At 35.2% G+C, this 16,782-nt stretch overlaps 2 protein-coding genes and 1 non-coding gene across 3 annotated transcripts; all 3 read left to right on the forward strand.

Moving 5' to 3' along the window:
- Positions 1-680: 680 nt before the first annotated feature.
- Positions 681-3,917, forward strand: LOC139843748 (uncharacterized). Its single transcript, XM_071833897.1, has 6 exons — positions 681-687; positions 1,128-1,277; positions 1,410-1,483; positions 1,577-1,695; positions 2,078-2,161; positions 3,812-3,917. The coding sequence occupies exons 1-6, from the start codon at positions 681-683 to the stop codon at positions 3,915-3,917; spliced, it is 540 nt and encodes a 179-aa protein (XP_071689998.1).
- A 1,238-nt stretch (positions 3,918-5,155) lies between these two features.
- On the forward strand, positions 5,156-5,236 carry TRNAL-AAG (transfer RNA leucine (anticodon AAG)). Its single transcript has one exon. It is a non-coding gene; the product is annotated as a tRNA-Leu (tRNA).
- Positions 5,237-14,160: 8,924 nt separating this feature from the next.
- On the forward strand, positions 14,161-15,708 carry LOC139880263 (photosystem I reaction center subunit IV A, chloroplastic-like). Its single transcript, XM_071865469.1, has 3 exons — positions 14,161-14,590; positions 15,184-15,249; positions 15,590-15,708. The coding sequence occupies exons 1-3, from the start codon at positions 14,354-14,356 to the stop codon at positions 15,692-15,694; spliced, it is 408 nt and encodes a 135-aa protein (XP_071721570.1). The 5' UTR covers positions 14,161-14,353; the 3' UTR covers positions 15,695-15,708.
- The last annotated feature ends 1,074 nt before the right edge of the window (positions 15,709-16,782 follow it).

A 16,782-nucleotide genomic window follows, 5' to 3' on the forward strand; every position in this document is an offset into this window, starting at 1 on the left:
GGGAATTTTTTTTTTGAAAAAAAATTTTCTCGCAAAAAAATTTTTCGCTCGAAACTTTTTTTTTTCTGAAAAATAATTTTTTTTTTTTTCGCAATCACATGTGATTTTCGCGCATGTCGCGCTCTCATTAGTCCCTTAGATTTCAAGCAAATTAATTGACGCAAGATATTACAACTCTACCGGAAAAATATAATTTTTTAACGACAAAATTACGTTCTTCGTCCTGAATATCCAACTTTCTCAGATCGTACTTAAAACTTTTTTTTTTCTTGCTGGCTCTCATTAGTCCCTTTATTTCAAGGAAATTAATGGATGGTTAAGAGAAAAATATAATTTTTTTAACGGTCCCATTCTTGCCAAAACAAAACAGAGAAAGAAAACAGAAACCAACACCCGTGCGTCCCTCGGATTAAAATCTTAAATTCCATGTGAACACGCGGTGAAAATCAAGATTAATCGGGGCAAATCAACCGGGAAAGTTCCGGTTTCCGCTCGGATTCCGTAATTAATTTTATACCGTACAGTTCATCTTCTGTTATTGGTGATTTTAGGGTTTAGGGTTTAGGAATATTTCAATTTTTACGTAAAGTCGTGTTCTCAAATTTCGATATTTATTTGCGGTGTTAACTAATTCAATTTACTATCTATTTTGCAGGTAACGTTAATTCAATTAAACAATCATGGATGGTATGTTCGTTCATTTTTCTTTTTGATTCAAACAACTATTTTGTTGATTTTGCATGTCAAATGTGTAAAAATGAGATATTTTAAACTATTTTGTATTGTTTTGTTGATTTATTTTATTTATGGGTAATGGTAAATGCATATGTAATAGTAGATGTTTTTGCATATGTCTATATTTATATATTTATATATTTATATATTTTTTATATGTATTTCTGGTGTTAATGCATATATGATAATTTTCATCCATATCCATATCTATATCTATATCCGTATGCATATCCATTTAAATTATCCATATCCATCACAAACCGGGTGGATCGGATGGATATCCACGGGATCGGGTGGCCATTGCCATCCCCTACAGTTCATGTTAGTTGAAATTACTTGCATCTTGTTTTTAATTAGCGGAATTTTGTTTTATTTACTGGTAAAATGATTAGTTGACGCACAACCAACGATGGAGGAAACTGTTTTGGTTGGGGATGATTTAATGATGGGGCCTCCATCACCAATCGTTCCACCTGAAATTGCTTCTCATGTACTCGAAGGTGTTAATGTATGTGACGGAATTTTACGAAACCTGTTTTTATGTAAGTTTTAATTCACATTGTGTCAGTGAATCAATTTCGACATGATGTTCTTGCTTGTTACCTTCTGTATTATTCTCTGTTGTTATTATGTATTATTCTTTGTTGTTATCTGATAATAACAACTTGTTACAGGTCTGCAAGTTAATGATATAGAGCCGTTTTGTCAAGAAGAGATTGCATTGTATCGGGAGTGCGCAGAGAAACGGGTATAATATTTTTAAATTATATATTTTTTTTTTGTGTCATTTGACTGTTGTCCATTTATTTGACGCATGAGATACACGCCTTGATTTTCTCAGGACAAGGAACTTAGACAACGACTTCAAGATAGCGAATATAAGTTAGGTTTATCGATGTCGTTGGATATAGCAAAAGAAAGAGTTTTTCAGCTTGAGTCTGAAAGCACAATGTTAGAAAGGTATCATAATAATGCACCCATTCATAGTTATTAGTCTTGTTATAGTTTCCGTTCTTTGATATCACACACATTGTCTCATGCGGAAGTAAAAGATGCTTGTTTATCAAAATATACGGATACGGTTTTTTTAGGTATCATGTTAATAGAAAATAGTACGTATTTGCATAGTACCGAGTCCCCCGTGCAACATTTTTATGATATTTTTATAAACTATGATCAGTTAATGGGACTTGGTCGGTGATTGTAGATGAGAAAGCTTTCATTTCGCTATTCATTCATTACAAATACTTCAACTGGTACACACACAAAATGAGCAATATTTCTTGCATTATGTGGTCATCAAGGATTGTCCACTCTCATTTTTTTTTACTTGCACTGTCAGGCGTTTGATTCTTGCTAGTGGGGTCGAAGGTGCGGACGGATTTCGCCAAAGATGGAGTTTGCATGGCCGTCTTACTGATACCAAGTAAAATACGCACACCCCTTCTTATAATTACAATTTAGGTGGGTAAATGAACGCGTCAGGCATGTTGGGTTCGACTTTCCTGCACACAATTTGACTCGTTAGGAAAAATGAAAAAGGCCATCCATACGTAAGATTTCGATTATTTAGCTCCAACTACTATGTAACAAGCCATATAACTGAACTTCGTGCGTGGATGTAACTCGGGTTTACAACAATTATGATTAGCATGCCAAGAGCCACCAGCTGATTAAGACATTAACTGCTCATCCATGTTTTGATATGTTACATTCATGACCCACATATAGCACATTATTAGCCTAAAAAACAATTGAAAGCAATTAGGAAGGGCAGAGCTTAAACTTTGTGATACTACCAAGTATTCTGTCTTGTACATTTTTCATGCTCTCTTTTCTAAAATGTAAAATTTTTGATTTTATTTATTGGGTCCCAAATATAAGGGGCCATTTGCCTCCAAGATGACAGGATTGCTGGGGTCTGGGGCTAGTATTGTCGATATCAATATTGGCTGCTTTGACTAATCAAAATATAGTCCTATGTCTTTTGTGATGATTGATAATACAGTTTAGTCATTCTATTTCAGCAGCCAAAATAAGTGTTAATCGTACCCTTAGGTGCTCTTTAAATGACTTGTTAATGAAGTATAATTATAAACTCATAAGGATTTGCAATAGTAGTCATGATGTAGATCTTTTTGGTAGCTGCTGAAAATGCATCAACCGTTTATCATCCTTGAAGTTTTTTTTTTAATTTTTAAGATGAGAGAAATATAGGTGTTATGGAGTACTATTTACTGGAGGGATTTTGCTGATGATACACCTTAGGTCTGTCATTAACGTGCATATTTATAATGTACACAGTGGCGAGTCTATGTGGAAGCTTGTGGGGTCACGGGACAGCACCAGTTTGAAAATTTTATTACATAGTACTCTTCAAATTGTATAGGACACCACTAAATTTAACTACAGGACCCCATATGTTTTTTGAATTTGTGGTTTTTCTTAGGTAAACAACTAATAAAATAAAAATTTTGCTACATGACACCATATGTTTTCTCTAAAATTTTTGGTTTTTTCAGGTAAACAACCACTAAAATAACATTCAAATATAACTAGTACTTAGGAAAAAAAATTTGGTATTGAAAAAAATATTCAGAATCCCATCGAGTTTTGATTCTAGAATCGCCACTGATTCTACACAATGGTTGAGAGATTGACTTTTTAATGGCGGTTATGCAAATCTACAATGAATTTATGAACGTTAACGACAACCTTAAGAGTTGTCATTAGCAAAACTCTTATTTTACTTCACACTAATTATTATTTTTTTTTTGCTAGAAGACGATAGCGATTGAATATGTTTGCTTAAGAAATTTGTTGTCATGGTTAATGCTCATTAAATTATTGATAATGTAATGTAATTTTTGGATGGAAATTATTTTAACAAATGACAGTTGGCCAAATAGAATACTTATATGGTAGTGTCCAAAAATATTATTATCTCAAAGGTCCACATCTATGTTATTAACTTTCCCCAGGTAAACTATATGCCTTTTTATCTATATTTTATATTTTATATATAAAAAATATGTGCATAACCTCAAATATAGTAATACCATTGAATATTATGCAGGAAAAGGTTGGAGGCATTAAAGCAAGGACTTGAAATTAGGAAAAAAGACAACACCTCCACAACAATTATTAAAGTTCCAACTACGAAAAAATGGTTCTTTTGGTGAAAGTACGAAATGCCATTAAATGAAAATATGTTCTGAATTGACATAGATGCCTCTTGATCATTTGTCCTCTCTCCATCTACCGAATATGGAATCCGTGGAGCTACAAATTATAACTAAATGCCTTCGTTACTCCTATATTGTTATCGATTCGATTATAGGTTACAGAAAAGTATGATGCTAATAATATGAGGAATTTCTATATTTATTTTTGATCACTTTAGTCCCTTGTTAATTTGGTTATTACTTTGTATTAGAGTTAGTTAATTGGATTTACATTTATTCTTAATAACTATGTACTACAGAGTTGTAATTTTCTCTCAACAAGATACATGTTTCTCATAACGCATGTGACCTGGGACCAGGGTAAAAGCCAACACTTATATATTTAACCAATGTAGTCCTTTGGGAAGCATAGGGTACATACTGCATGTGACAAAACACTGTTTACAGTACTTCACATCCTCCGATATATGCGTGGAAGCAATATTTCTTTCCTCTACTTCAAAATTGATGAAGACTTCATATTAAATATAGACATTTTTCTGTACTCATTGCACTAATATGGAAAAAAATATTGATGCAAAAGAAATTATTACTTTACTATACTATCTATTAGAGAAAAAATGATGAACAGTAACTAGGCGCGCTTTAGTCTTTTCACTTTTTTTTTCTTCTTTTAATTTCACTTACAAAGCCCCTCCAGTTTTTCCAAAAAAATCAAATCGACCCACCAAACAGGGGAGTAAACACAACAACAAAACCTAATATCACAAAAGTGAGTATGGGGAGGCAAGAATGTAAGATGTTGACAATCTTTCCCCTATTCTAGAATAAAGATAAGTCATTTCTCCACTCAAACTGAAACACCCCAAGAGTAGAGAAAGTCCTCCGGAAAAAGAGACTGTTTTCGACTGAACCTCCGGCCTATAAGCAGGTTAAAAAAAATGTGGGACGCCATGAAAATAGTAGAATTAAATTTCGTTGGGTTCTAAACCTGTCTGAAGTTCAATTTAGGCTCGACGTGACAGTTAAGGCGCCAATAAATCGACGCTTGCTATTAACTCGAATAATAGAACCAAATTTTGAGATTATTAAAACCATGCTTTACATTTCTCGAGTACATGAACAGACCAATCAAACTTTAGATACCGCAATCAAGATACCTCAATCAACACTATACGGAGCAATTGATTAATGATAGATGTTAATTTCAATTAATTGTAAAACTCCACAAAAATGTTTAGATGGCCGAGTTGGTCTAAGGCGCCAGATTAAGGTTCTGGTCCGAAAGGGCGTGGGTTCAAATCCCACTCTAAACATATTGAATGATTTTTTTCCTTAAACAATTTTGGAATATAGTTTCAGTTTGCAGCAAATATAGCTACTACCAGGTCTGTGTAGAAAGTTCAAACATATTTTTAAAAATGTAGCAGGTACCAGGATCTGGACCTGCTTATTTGTACATCGGTGTACCCAATTTCAAACATAATTAACAAAAACAATCCTATCAACATTCTTAACTGCAAAAAGTGTTTATAATCCTGACTAGGTCACACTTCACAATAGTCATTGACATTTACGCACAACGTTTTATATGCCCCGAAATATTTTAAACATCCTTAACATGATCCAGAGGCAACACTATACATGGATTTACAATTCATTGTTCCTGCTAGAATCATAAAGCAGCAAAGGGTACTCTCCAAGGTCAAAACTCCTATCATAAAATGTTTCAACGTAATTAGATGAACTAAAAGCGTTCACCCTACCATCTGACAACTGATCTGGGCTGCACAGAAATTTATCCTCATTGTCAACAACAAACGAATGGAAGCCTGTGTTGAGTAAGCTTAAGATATTATTAGCAGGTGATGGAATCAGCGAGACAAACGGATCTGAACCACGATATTCTTTCTCATTTAAAGAATCGTTCATGCACCAAGTATGATTTTCTACCGGCATGAGGTGCTTTGGAGTGTATGGTGAGGTTAATGATGCCAGATAACGTTCTTTCTTCATATGTCCATGGATATAAGGAGATGACGGTGGCGAAGATACAAACATATTGGGGTTGGAAATATGGTAATAATCATTTTGTGAAGTTGAACATGTGTTGATCTCGATTTGTGAATCCAGTGTAGAAAGCTGATGTTCATCTTTTATACTGTTGCTCTCCCAACCCAATAATAGAGGGCGTTGTGTTTTCAAGAGTTTAGGTCCGTAATCATAGGATTCATTAAACTCTTGGGAGTTTGTAGATTCATTGATAGGATGAACCTCATCAAAAGATAAGATACTTTGAATGTCAAAATTTGGAACTTTGAAAGTTTCTTCTGCATGGTGCTGATCACATTGGACACTTGATACTGAATCGGTAGGATACCATTCCAATAGATTCATATCGATGTGTTTCCCTCTTGATCTGGTAAAACGATCATCCAAATACGAAATATCACAACACTCCAATTTTCTTTTGTAAGGTTCTATCTGGAAGTGATTATGCTGCATACCAGATTTTTGAGCATGACCTGCAGTATCCCATTCCAAGAGATCCATATCGACATGTCTTTTTGTTTCTCTTAAAAAACCATCATCTAAGTACGATATATGATGAGACTCAGTCAAGTTTGTATTGTAGGCTTCTCTATGGCTACGATTATATTGCGCGCTAGAAATGGGAGCATGACCTGCACGATCCCATTCCAGGAACTCCATATCCATAGGTCTCTTTGTTGATCTGGATAAACCATTATCCAAGTACGACGTACGGTGAGACTCAATCAGTTTTCTTTTGTAAGCTTCATGATCTTCAAACTCAGAAAATAAAGGCAGCTTGAATTTGGAATCAGTTTCGTCTTGACATAGAACATTATCTTGTTGAGACTGCCAAATCTAAATTTTTTAGCACACATATGATAAAAAAGTTAATATTTCTAAAACAAGCTACAGGATCATACATTAGTGGACTGGTGCTCAGGAAGTATCCTACTGATGAGGGCAGAAACCAAATCGAGCCTGAGATCATAAATAACCAATGAATGAGGTTTAACCAATACAGGGTTAGAATAAGGTACAAGATTGTAGATGCATCTAACCCTTTTGACGAGAGTTCATTGACATCATATGATTTTTCTTCGATCAAGCGGCGTAACTTTTCCCGCTTGGCAGAAAATATTCCTTTATTCTCTACCATACAGATATTACCAATGTTAGAACTTGATAGGAACGAGGGAATCAGTCTAAGTGTGAAGCGATAAGCCATATGCAGTGCAAAGTAAAAAGCTCTGAACCCAAACAGACACAATTAAATCAATATTGAGTAACTCATATGGTGTATTGTTGTATTAGTGTTCATCTATTCCTTCAATTATCAAATCCTGAGAGAATTCATAAATTCACTTGATCTCTACAGTATTATGATTAACGCAGAAACCATGTAGATATAGTGAGTAGACAGAGTCACAGCTCTAGTTTTTGTGGCTATCTCAACCTCAAGTTATGACTTTTGATTGAGGGAAATCAGCCTAGGTACCATTTAATATTAACAAATCAATGAAAACATTTATGATGACATAGCAGCTTTTAACAGTTTGGACAACAGAAATTAGTCCCTCTTCTGAATAGTGAGTAGTGACTAACGCGAAAACGTTGACAAAAGAGTATATCAATTCGGTCTATTTGTCATGATGTACCTATGATCTCATTGTCCAACACATGTTTACCTGAGGGCTTTGTTTTGCTGTCCCCCGATGAAGACAGCCAGTTCTGTTCACCCAGTCTAATGTGTTGAGCAGTTGTGGTGTTGGCTCCATATACATTCTTCACTTCTGCATTACACCATAATGAACAAAGTTCAACCAATGATTAATTATAATGCTTAACTAAATGACAAGGCACAACTTTTCAAATTGTCTCACCATGCTTCTTTGTTCCACAGCATGGGGATGGCGTAGAAAGTAAGGAAGAGTGAGTATCATTTCGTTGTTTTTCAGTAAAGTCACCAGGCAATGAAAACCCAACATGTTTAACAGTCTCTTTCTGCACATTAGGGATCCCTGCAAAACATAACTAGGCAAATTTTTAACGCAATGAAAGATACTATTATAATCACCTACGTATAACTTGACGTAACAGACAAAAACATTCAACATCACAACCAGAAATGTATAGATAACAACCTTCTCTAGCGAAATGATCACTCTGTTGACCATTATTCATTTTGTTGTCATCGTAACGTGGATGCACATGTACATCACTAGACTTGTTCTCCTTCATTCTCTTGAAAAACGCATACTCAGAAGTCTTAGCAGAAAGGTCTCCATCGCATTCTGCAGCCATAACCACATCACAACCAGGTACTTTAATCGCTTACGAATTTTAAACTATTTTAACATTTATTTAGTACTAGCGCATTACTCATAAAGAAAATTTTGCACTATAAAGGGTGATGACTAACTTTGTGGATCGTCCAAGATTTCACGTTGTACGGAAGAAACATTTTCACCCGCATTACGATGATCATTACCTTCAGTGTCACCAATTTTCACTCTTTTTACCCTATTTCTTCCTATAACCAAAACAATAGCTTCAGCTAGCAATAACTCAAATCAAACAGTACAATCATATTATTCAATTCGCTTATGAATACGAATACGAATACAATACAGATATATAATCACCATATGGTATGTCAACGTATCTAATTGGGAAGACGAATAATAGAACGTATTTCGAATTTGATCAAATTGATTACCTTGAGTTTCGTGAGTGTTTACATGGCTAAATGGATCGTTAAAACGACGATCTCCGATGATGTCTCTGATTGAAGAGCTCCGGATTGTGTGTTGTTGATTATATCTAGGGTTAGGTTTTGATTTCCTGACGTTCTTACGCATCGTTACGTTACGATTTGGGGGTATAAACCTAAAAGCCCTAATTTTTGAAAGTGTGTACTCTAAAGCCAATACGCGCCAAAATAGAAACGATTGTTCACCATAGCAAGTTTACCCCTTATTTATTTGATTGTTTAACAAATCTGGTCCTTCTATATGTTTTGCAAATTAGATAAATTAAGTATTTAAGTATTAACGGTGATTGCGTGATAGGGTGTGATGGGAAGTTTTTGTGAGGTATAATGCTGATGTGTTAAGTGTGGTAGTGTGATGTAGTTTGTAATGGTACTGGGGTGATGGATTTATTATATTATTTTTATTTAATTAATTAAAATGTGAATCCATTTATCTAAATTATGATTGGTTTAAAATTTCTTCACGCCTCTTTTCCTTCCTTTGAGTTATTCATCCCATCACATTGCATTGTGGCGTGATGGAGGTGAAAAGTGTCACGCTACGTTAAATAGTCTAATGGCATGATGTTTGTTTTTTTATAAATGATAAGATAAGATTTGGTAACACTTTCACCACACTATTTACTATTTGATAAATTTACTAATCACAATAAATAATAATAAAAATATGAATTGATTGATTGTACAATATATTTTTTTTCATATCTATATAGTGAATTTATCATTGTTCATTCGCTATGGTTGATAATTAAAAAATTTAATTGTCATTACATAAAAATACGGTATCTAATGATTAATTATTTATTTCAGAATGATGAATATTAAATTGTATAATAGGTAACGACAACCTTAAAACCTACATTAAATAAACCCTTTATATAATTACAACAACAAAACTCAATCTCACATATGTAAGGTATATGAGATGTGAAATGTAGACAATTATTTCTCTATCTTAGAATAAAAAGAAGTCATTTCTTCATCCGGGGTGAAACACTCTCAAAAGTAAAGAAAGTCTCCCCTCTCTTTGTTCGATAAACCCTTTATATAATCAACCTACGTTATTTCATTTGTTATGAACCAGAACTCCGCTAATTTAGTTTGCAGTTGCTTTAGCATCTAAATATCTAAATAATATAAGAACATAGGATGATAATCTTTTTGAACAGCGATTGAGATTACTCGAGGGGGACTAAACCCGGACAACGATGGGTTAGAACATACTGAAGCGACTATACCGTTTCGACTAAACCCGAGATTTTGAATAGATTATATTGCAGTTTTTCTAAAATACTGAGTTATGTTACGACTTTCAAGAAAAATTAAACCTATAAATATTCTTATCATTTTAGGAAAAACATACTGATTGCAACGCTACTCAATTTGTTAGATAATAGGTTAAGCCCAAGTCCAATATGTGGGCTTGGGTCCGTTAAGTTTCTAGGGTACCTATCATTCTTGTATCGCTATAAATAGTACATCAATAATCCAATAATATTGACGGGGTTCTATGTTGGTTTATTTTGGCTAGTAGAAGATATGTTTATCCCACATTGGTGGGAGGAAGATGTGAGGGGTGAGTGACTTGGTTATATAAGAGGGGCTAAGTCTTCATTCCAAATCGCACCAATCAATACACTCTAAGTATTTGATTATTTCTTTCTTTCTTACCCTTGTTTGAGAGTTGTATTAGTTAAATATTTTGGAGAGTGTAGTTGGCTTAAGAGAGTCATCTATATCATTGTAACAATTTGTGATATAGTGTATTTTCTCTCTTTGGGGGCCGGTGATTTTTCTCATGTTTTGGAGTTTCCACGTTAAATCTTGTGTTGTGTATTGTTCTTATTTCTTTACTATTATTGTTGGGCTGGGTGGTGGGAATTAGTGAGACCGTAATTTCCCAACAACTGGTATCAGAGCGTCAGGTTTGACGGGGGTCTCGGTTATAGGAGTCGGAGTATGCTCTGTGGTTGCCACGTGAGTGGATCGTCCACATCAGAAACGAGTTCTATTGATCGTATAGGGTATCTGGTTAGACAATATTTTTTCTGATTCGTAGTAATAGTTGGATTTGTTAGTGGCCTAGTTGTGGATTTCCGATTTAAAGGGTCCTGGCTACCTGCTACATCTTTTGGCTATTCGAAACGTGAGCAAAATGAGAGAAAGTTGTTGTCTATAGGATACGGATACGATGTCGAAGTTCAGTCCAATGAGGTTTGATGTAGAGAAATTTGATGGGATGATCAATTTTGGCTTATGGCAGGTTCAAGTCAAGGATGTGTTGATTCAGTCCGGTTTACACAAGGCTTTGAAGGGTAAACCCACCCTTGTTCCTGGCAGTGATTCTAGCAGTAAGTTCGATGAAGAAGAATGGGATGATATGGATTTGAGGGCAGCAAGTGCGATTCATTTGTGTCTTGCAAAGAACGTGCTTGCAAATGTGCACGGGTTATCAACGGCAAAGGAGCTTTGGGTTAAACTAGAGCAGTTGTACCAGGGCAAGGGCATCTCAAATCGGTTGTGTCTTAAAGAACAATTTCATACTCTGCGTATGGATGGGGGTTCAAAGATTTCAGATCATCTAAGTATTCTTAACGGTATTGTTTCAGAACTGGAGGCTATTGGAGTTAAAACGGATGATGAAGATAAAGCTTTGAGGTTGATATTATCTTTATCATCGTCTTATGAACACATGAAACCTATTTTGATGTATGGGAAGAAAACTCTGAAGTTTGAAGACGTTACTAGCAAGCTCCTATCCGAGGAGAAAAGACTGGAAGGTAACGGGGTCTCGTCATCAGGAGATACGATAGTGTTGTGTTCGGATAGGCAGAAGAGAAACTCTAGAAAGAATCTGACATGCTGGAAGTGCGGGAAGACTGGACATGTAAGGGTTAATTGTCCCGGTGGAGCTAATCCGGCAAATGGCTCCAAAGACGCTAACATTGTCTCCGTTGTTACGGAGAGTGACGAATTCCTCTGAAGTCACGTCATCCTCATGGTGTGTCCGCGCCACCGTGGAAAGGGATGTTCGTTAGCGGTTCCACAATTACACATGGGCATTGGTTTGGCGTTGATGCAGGCTGTGTGGTGGAAACTGATGTTGTAGCTGATGGGACTTTCGGAAAAGCCAAACAAGGAAGTTGCACCATAAAGTTTCAGCTGGTTGTTCAACAACATGTGCCGAGGTGAAATGCTTGGAATGTGATATTCTAAGTGCTATACTCTTAATGGTGGAGTATGATAATTCTTGTTAAGAGTTATGATTGTCTGTGATGACAATGATTGTCGGTTTAGACAATGTTCGATGAAGATGCAAGTTTTGTCTCTTGGGAGATAATGTCAACGGCATGAAGATGAGGATCTTGAAGTTGTCGTCGAAGAAGCGTCTACATCGGTTATCCTTGCAATGTGGAAGCATGGTTATCTTCTTCTATCCAAAAGGTGGAGATTTGTTGGTTTATTTTGGCTAGTAGAAGATATGTTTATCCCACATTGGTGGGAGGAAGATGTGAGGGGTGAGTGACTTGGTTATATAAGAGGGGCTAAGTCTTCATTCCAAATCGCACCAATCAATACACTCTAAGTATTTGATTATTTCTTTCTTTCTTACCCTTGTTTGAGAGTTGTATTAGTTAAATATTTTGGAGAGTGTAGTTGGCTTAAGAGAGTCATCTATATCATTGTAACAATTTGTGATATAGTGTATTTTCTCTCTTTGGGGGCCGGTGGTTTTTCTCCTGTTTTGGAGTTTCCACGTTAAATCTTGTGTTGTGTATTGTTCTTATTTCTTTACTATTATTGTTGGGCTGGGTGGTGGGAATTAGTGAGACCGTAATTTCCCAACATTCTATTCTATAAACCAACCCGTCAAACTCTCTATCCACCACCATCTTCTGATTCGTTGGTCTCTTATCTCTTATTCACCAACTAAAAGCCCTACCTAGCCAACTTAGTGCATCTATTCACGGAATTATTATTATTATTATTTTTGTTTTTCATATGTATCCTTCCAATCAGCCGCATGATCTGTGTAGCCACATCTCTTCTTAATTTTATTTACTTTCAAAATCCCTAATCACCTCGCATCAATTAATTCCACAAGGTGAACATGTGTACGTGTTATTCTGCCGCCACCGATGTCACATTTTTATTTCCTAAATTGTTTTTTTAATATAGTAAAACCTCTATAATTTAATACTCGGTAAATTAATAACCTCGATAAATTTAATAATTTGTCCGGTCACAACCTGGGACTATTACAAAATTGAATCCTAATCGATAAAATAATAAGATAATATTTTTTTTGAAATCCCAATGTAAATATATTGATCACAACAAAACTATAATTTAATAACTACTATTTTTTTTTTGAAATCCCAAAGTACATTGAACTTAACAAGCTAATTAATGTGTGAACGTACCATACATGAGAATTTTGAAGGTCTTTGTTATGTTTAATTTAAATATGTAAAGTGAACGGACATAATAATTTTGATTGTTGATGCATTATTTTGAGACTTGCTCATAAATATAAGCCAATTTTTTAAATTATTAACTTATTAATTTATCGATATAATAATATCTCGCTAAATTAATAAAATATTCCGGTCCCAACATTATTAATTTATAGAGGTTTTACTGTATCCTTATTCTAGCTTATCTATATAAATAATCGGCGTGAGAATAAGCCGCCTAGCTTGACTAGGTTCCAAACCTCGAAAAAAAATAGGAATAGAAAGAAAAAAAAAAACTATCTTGTTTTGCAGCGTTGAAGAAGATTATGTCGGTGATAAAAGTTTTAAGCTCAAGTTCTGCTCAATCCTTAGGCTAAACAAAGCAAGCCACAGCGTAACAGAAAATAAAAATGCTACAGAAAAGGAAACGCAGTCAAGCAATGCAATTAAATCAGCGAATATCATTCTATTCAGTGCAACAAACAAAGAAAAAAATTTGTCACTTTATTTTGTTTATTTGCTACGGAAAAGGAAACGCAACAATATCCTCAAAATCAGTCAATTCGGTGCAACAAATGAGAAAAAAAAGTTTTATTTTTTTGTTTAATATTTATTTTTTTATTCCAGTACGAACTTTAGCGATTTTGCCGCGGGGGAGTGTAAGATAATATGTTAAGCCCAAATCCAATATGTGGGTTTGGGTCCGTTAGGGTTTCTAGGGTACCTATCATTCTTGTATCGCTATAAATAGTACATCAATAATTCAATAATATTGGCGGGGTTCTATTCTATAACACAATTTTCATATTATTAATTTAAATAATTTGTGATTGACTAAACAATTAAGTGAACATATAAAAATATGGATTCCCTATTATTGGAATACTCCGTATATTACATTGCATTGATCCAGTAGAGATTTGGATAGGTAGTGATTGGGCTGAGTTTAGAAACCAAATGTCGTGGGACAACATTATCCAACAAAAGGATATGTCTACCCACGTGGCATTACTCTACTGGCTATCTCAATCAAAACCAACACCATTCACACAAAATCTTTAAACAAAAAGATACCCTCATTACATCAAAAACCTTTGATCTTCAATTACCAACTTGTTCATCATCCCAATACCATCACCAAAATCAAAACTTTTTAAGTTCTTGTGGAAGTAATGGCAAGTTGCAGTATGGCTTCTGCAGCTTCAAGCTTTGTAGTGACACCAAATGTCACCTCTAACACAACCACAGTTAAAACCAATATGATTTGCATGTTACCTTACCAGAACAATAGAGGTTCAAGCCTTGTTGTACGGGCGGCTGAAGCGGCCGACCCACCAGCTGCGACTCAAGAACCGGTTAAGGACGAGAAGCCTAAGCCGCCACCAATTGGTCCCAAGAGAGGAACCAAGGTATTTATACATATGTATATGTATGTATAGCTGCCTATATGTAACAATATAAAACATTTGTTTGTAAATATTTCTAATATCTTGATGGCTATGTGAATCTTGATTTCTTGTCCTGCATATATATCTGCATAAGCAATTTATTTGTAGAAGTTTTTCTATATCTTGATTTCTATGTGAATCTTGTTTTGCTGTTCTGCATATATACTAATATCGTAATGAATACGACACTGCGAATGGCGTCACATTTGTAGAGACTAGAGAGAGTTTCAAGCTACTTATAATAGACCTTGGATTGGGTTTCATTTGAGCCCCAATCCAAATGAACCGACCCAAATAACCCGTTAAACCAACTTAGAAGCATGTTATTGTTAGATGATAGTTAGTGGCCCAACCCGATTATGGGCTTGGGTCCGTTAGGGTTTATTAAGTTAGTAGGGTTTCATGTGTAATCTATAAATAGGGACAAATGTTATCAATAATATTATAACAGTTATAATATCATCTAACAGTTATAACTAGTAGTTAATGATATGATTGTCTGCTTTTCACAAAAAAAAAATAATAATAAAAATTATATGATTGTGTGCACACAGGTGAGAATACTGAGGAAGGAGTCTTATTGGTTCAAAGGAGTGGGATCAGTTGTGACCGTAGATCAGGTAAAGCTAATGTCGTATTTTGTGTAACAAATGTGTTAAATTAACCTTGTGTTGTAGCTCATGTGGTAGTGGCCTGCCTCTCTTAGCGAGAGGTCAGGAGTTCGACTCCTGTGGGGTGCAGCATTGCACACAAGGTTGCCCCTTAACCATTGAATTCTACCCAAGGTTGCCTTCCGCGCATCGCGTTGCGGGGGAAGTGGGGGAGGTGGGTTTTACCGTCAATGCCCTCGGATTGGGCCGGGTTTCCTCTGGGTAGCAGTTGGGGAACTGCCGTTAAAAACAACAAATGTGTTAAATTAGGGATTTTGAATGTTCATACCAAACGATGTGGCATGTGCAGGACCCGAAGACTCGGTACCCAGTTGTTGTGAGGTTTAACAAAGTGAATTATGCAAACGTCTCAACCAATAACTATGCATTGGATGAGATTCAAGAAGTAGTTTGAAATGGGTAATTAGTTCTTCATGTTGTGATTGTAGAATTCCTCAAATTTCAATCATTGCTACATATTTTATCAATGAATTTTTATCTATATGTGTTTCTTCAGTATGTTGTCATGTATACAGTTTTGCTAACTCTTGATATAAGTGTCAACATACCTCTTATTAGTTCACAACCTAGTTACATCAATTCAATCAAGTCATGAATTGGAAAAAAATTCATTTGTTATCCAATAAAAGAACATATTTACGGTCTAAACAGGGATTATTATGTTGAAAGCAGGGATTTTGAAAATTCATCTCTGATACGCGTGAAAATGATGGTAAAGTGTATAAAAAATATACAAGAAAATATAAAAGGAATTAGGCATATACCCTTAACGATACCGTTCTGAGTAGTTACACGTACCAGCAGCCCTAGCCTTCTTCAACTGCATATGATATTTGTTCAAGATGAAAAAAAGTTATTTTAAGTTTATCAGACTGAAGACAACACAAGCAGTCATGCACCCCTCACTCTGAAGACCCATGATATATGCTCATTTTCACTTTTATTCTCACATGATCATAAGAATGCACCTAAAAAAGAAAGTCCTATATCTATCTCACTCAGTTACTTTGGTTTTATTCGTTAATTGTTTTATACCATCTCCTCATAAAATTCGAGTGCAACCAGCCAACCACCTTAAAGCTGAGAAAACAAGATATATGAATCAGATGAGAATTGGATCTGTCTGCTAAGCTGCAGGATAACTATTCAATTATCAGATTGTCTGTAGACGTAAATACGGATCTTAGACCAAACGTAGAGTCGAAATAGAGGCGGAAAACACTAGAGCAAGCTTTAATCGAATATACTTAACCTTTCGGAATCGAAGAATCGAACCTAAACTAGATTAGATCAACACCTAGAGTTGTTATTCGTGTTAGGTATGTTTGGGACCGAATACTAGAGAGAATATGCGGCTAGGGTTTGTGCAAAGTATGTAGCCTCTCAATGTAACCCGTAACCCTTATTTTTGACAGTCGATCGACAGACTCTGTCTGTTGATCGACTGACTTCCTCAGTCGACTGTTAGTCAACTTTGATATA

Source organism: Rutidosis leptorrhynchoides, chromosome 1 (genome assembly GCF_046630445.1).
Source record: "Rutidosis leptorrhynchoides isolate AG116_Rl617_1_P2 chromosome 1, CSIRO_AGI_Rlap_v1, whole genome shotgun sequence".
Classification (NCBI taxonomy): Eukaryota; Viridiplantae; Streptophyta; class Magnoliopsida; order Asterales; family Asteraceae; genus Rutidosis; species Rutidosis leptorrhynchoides.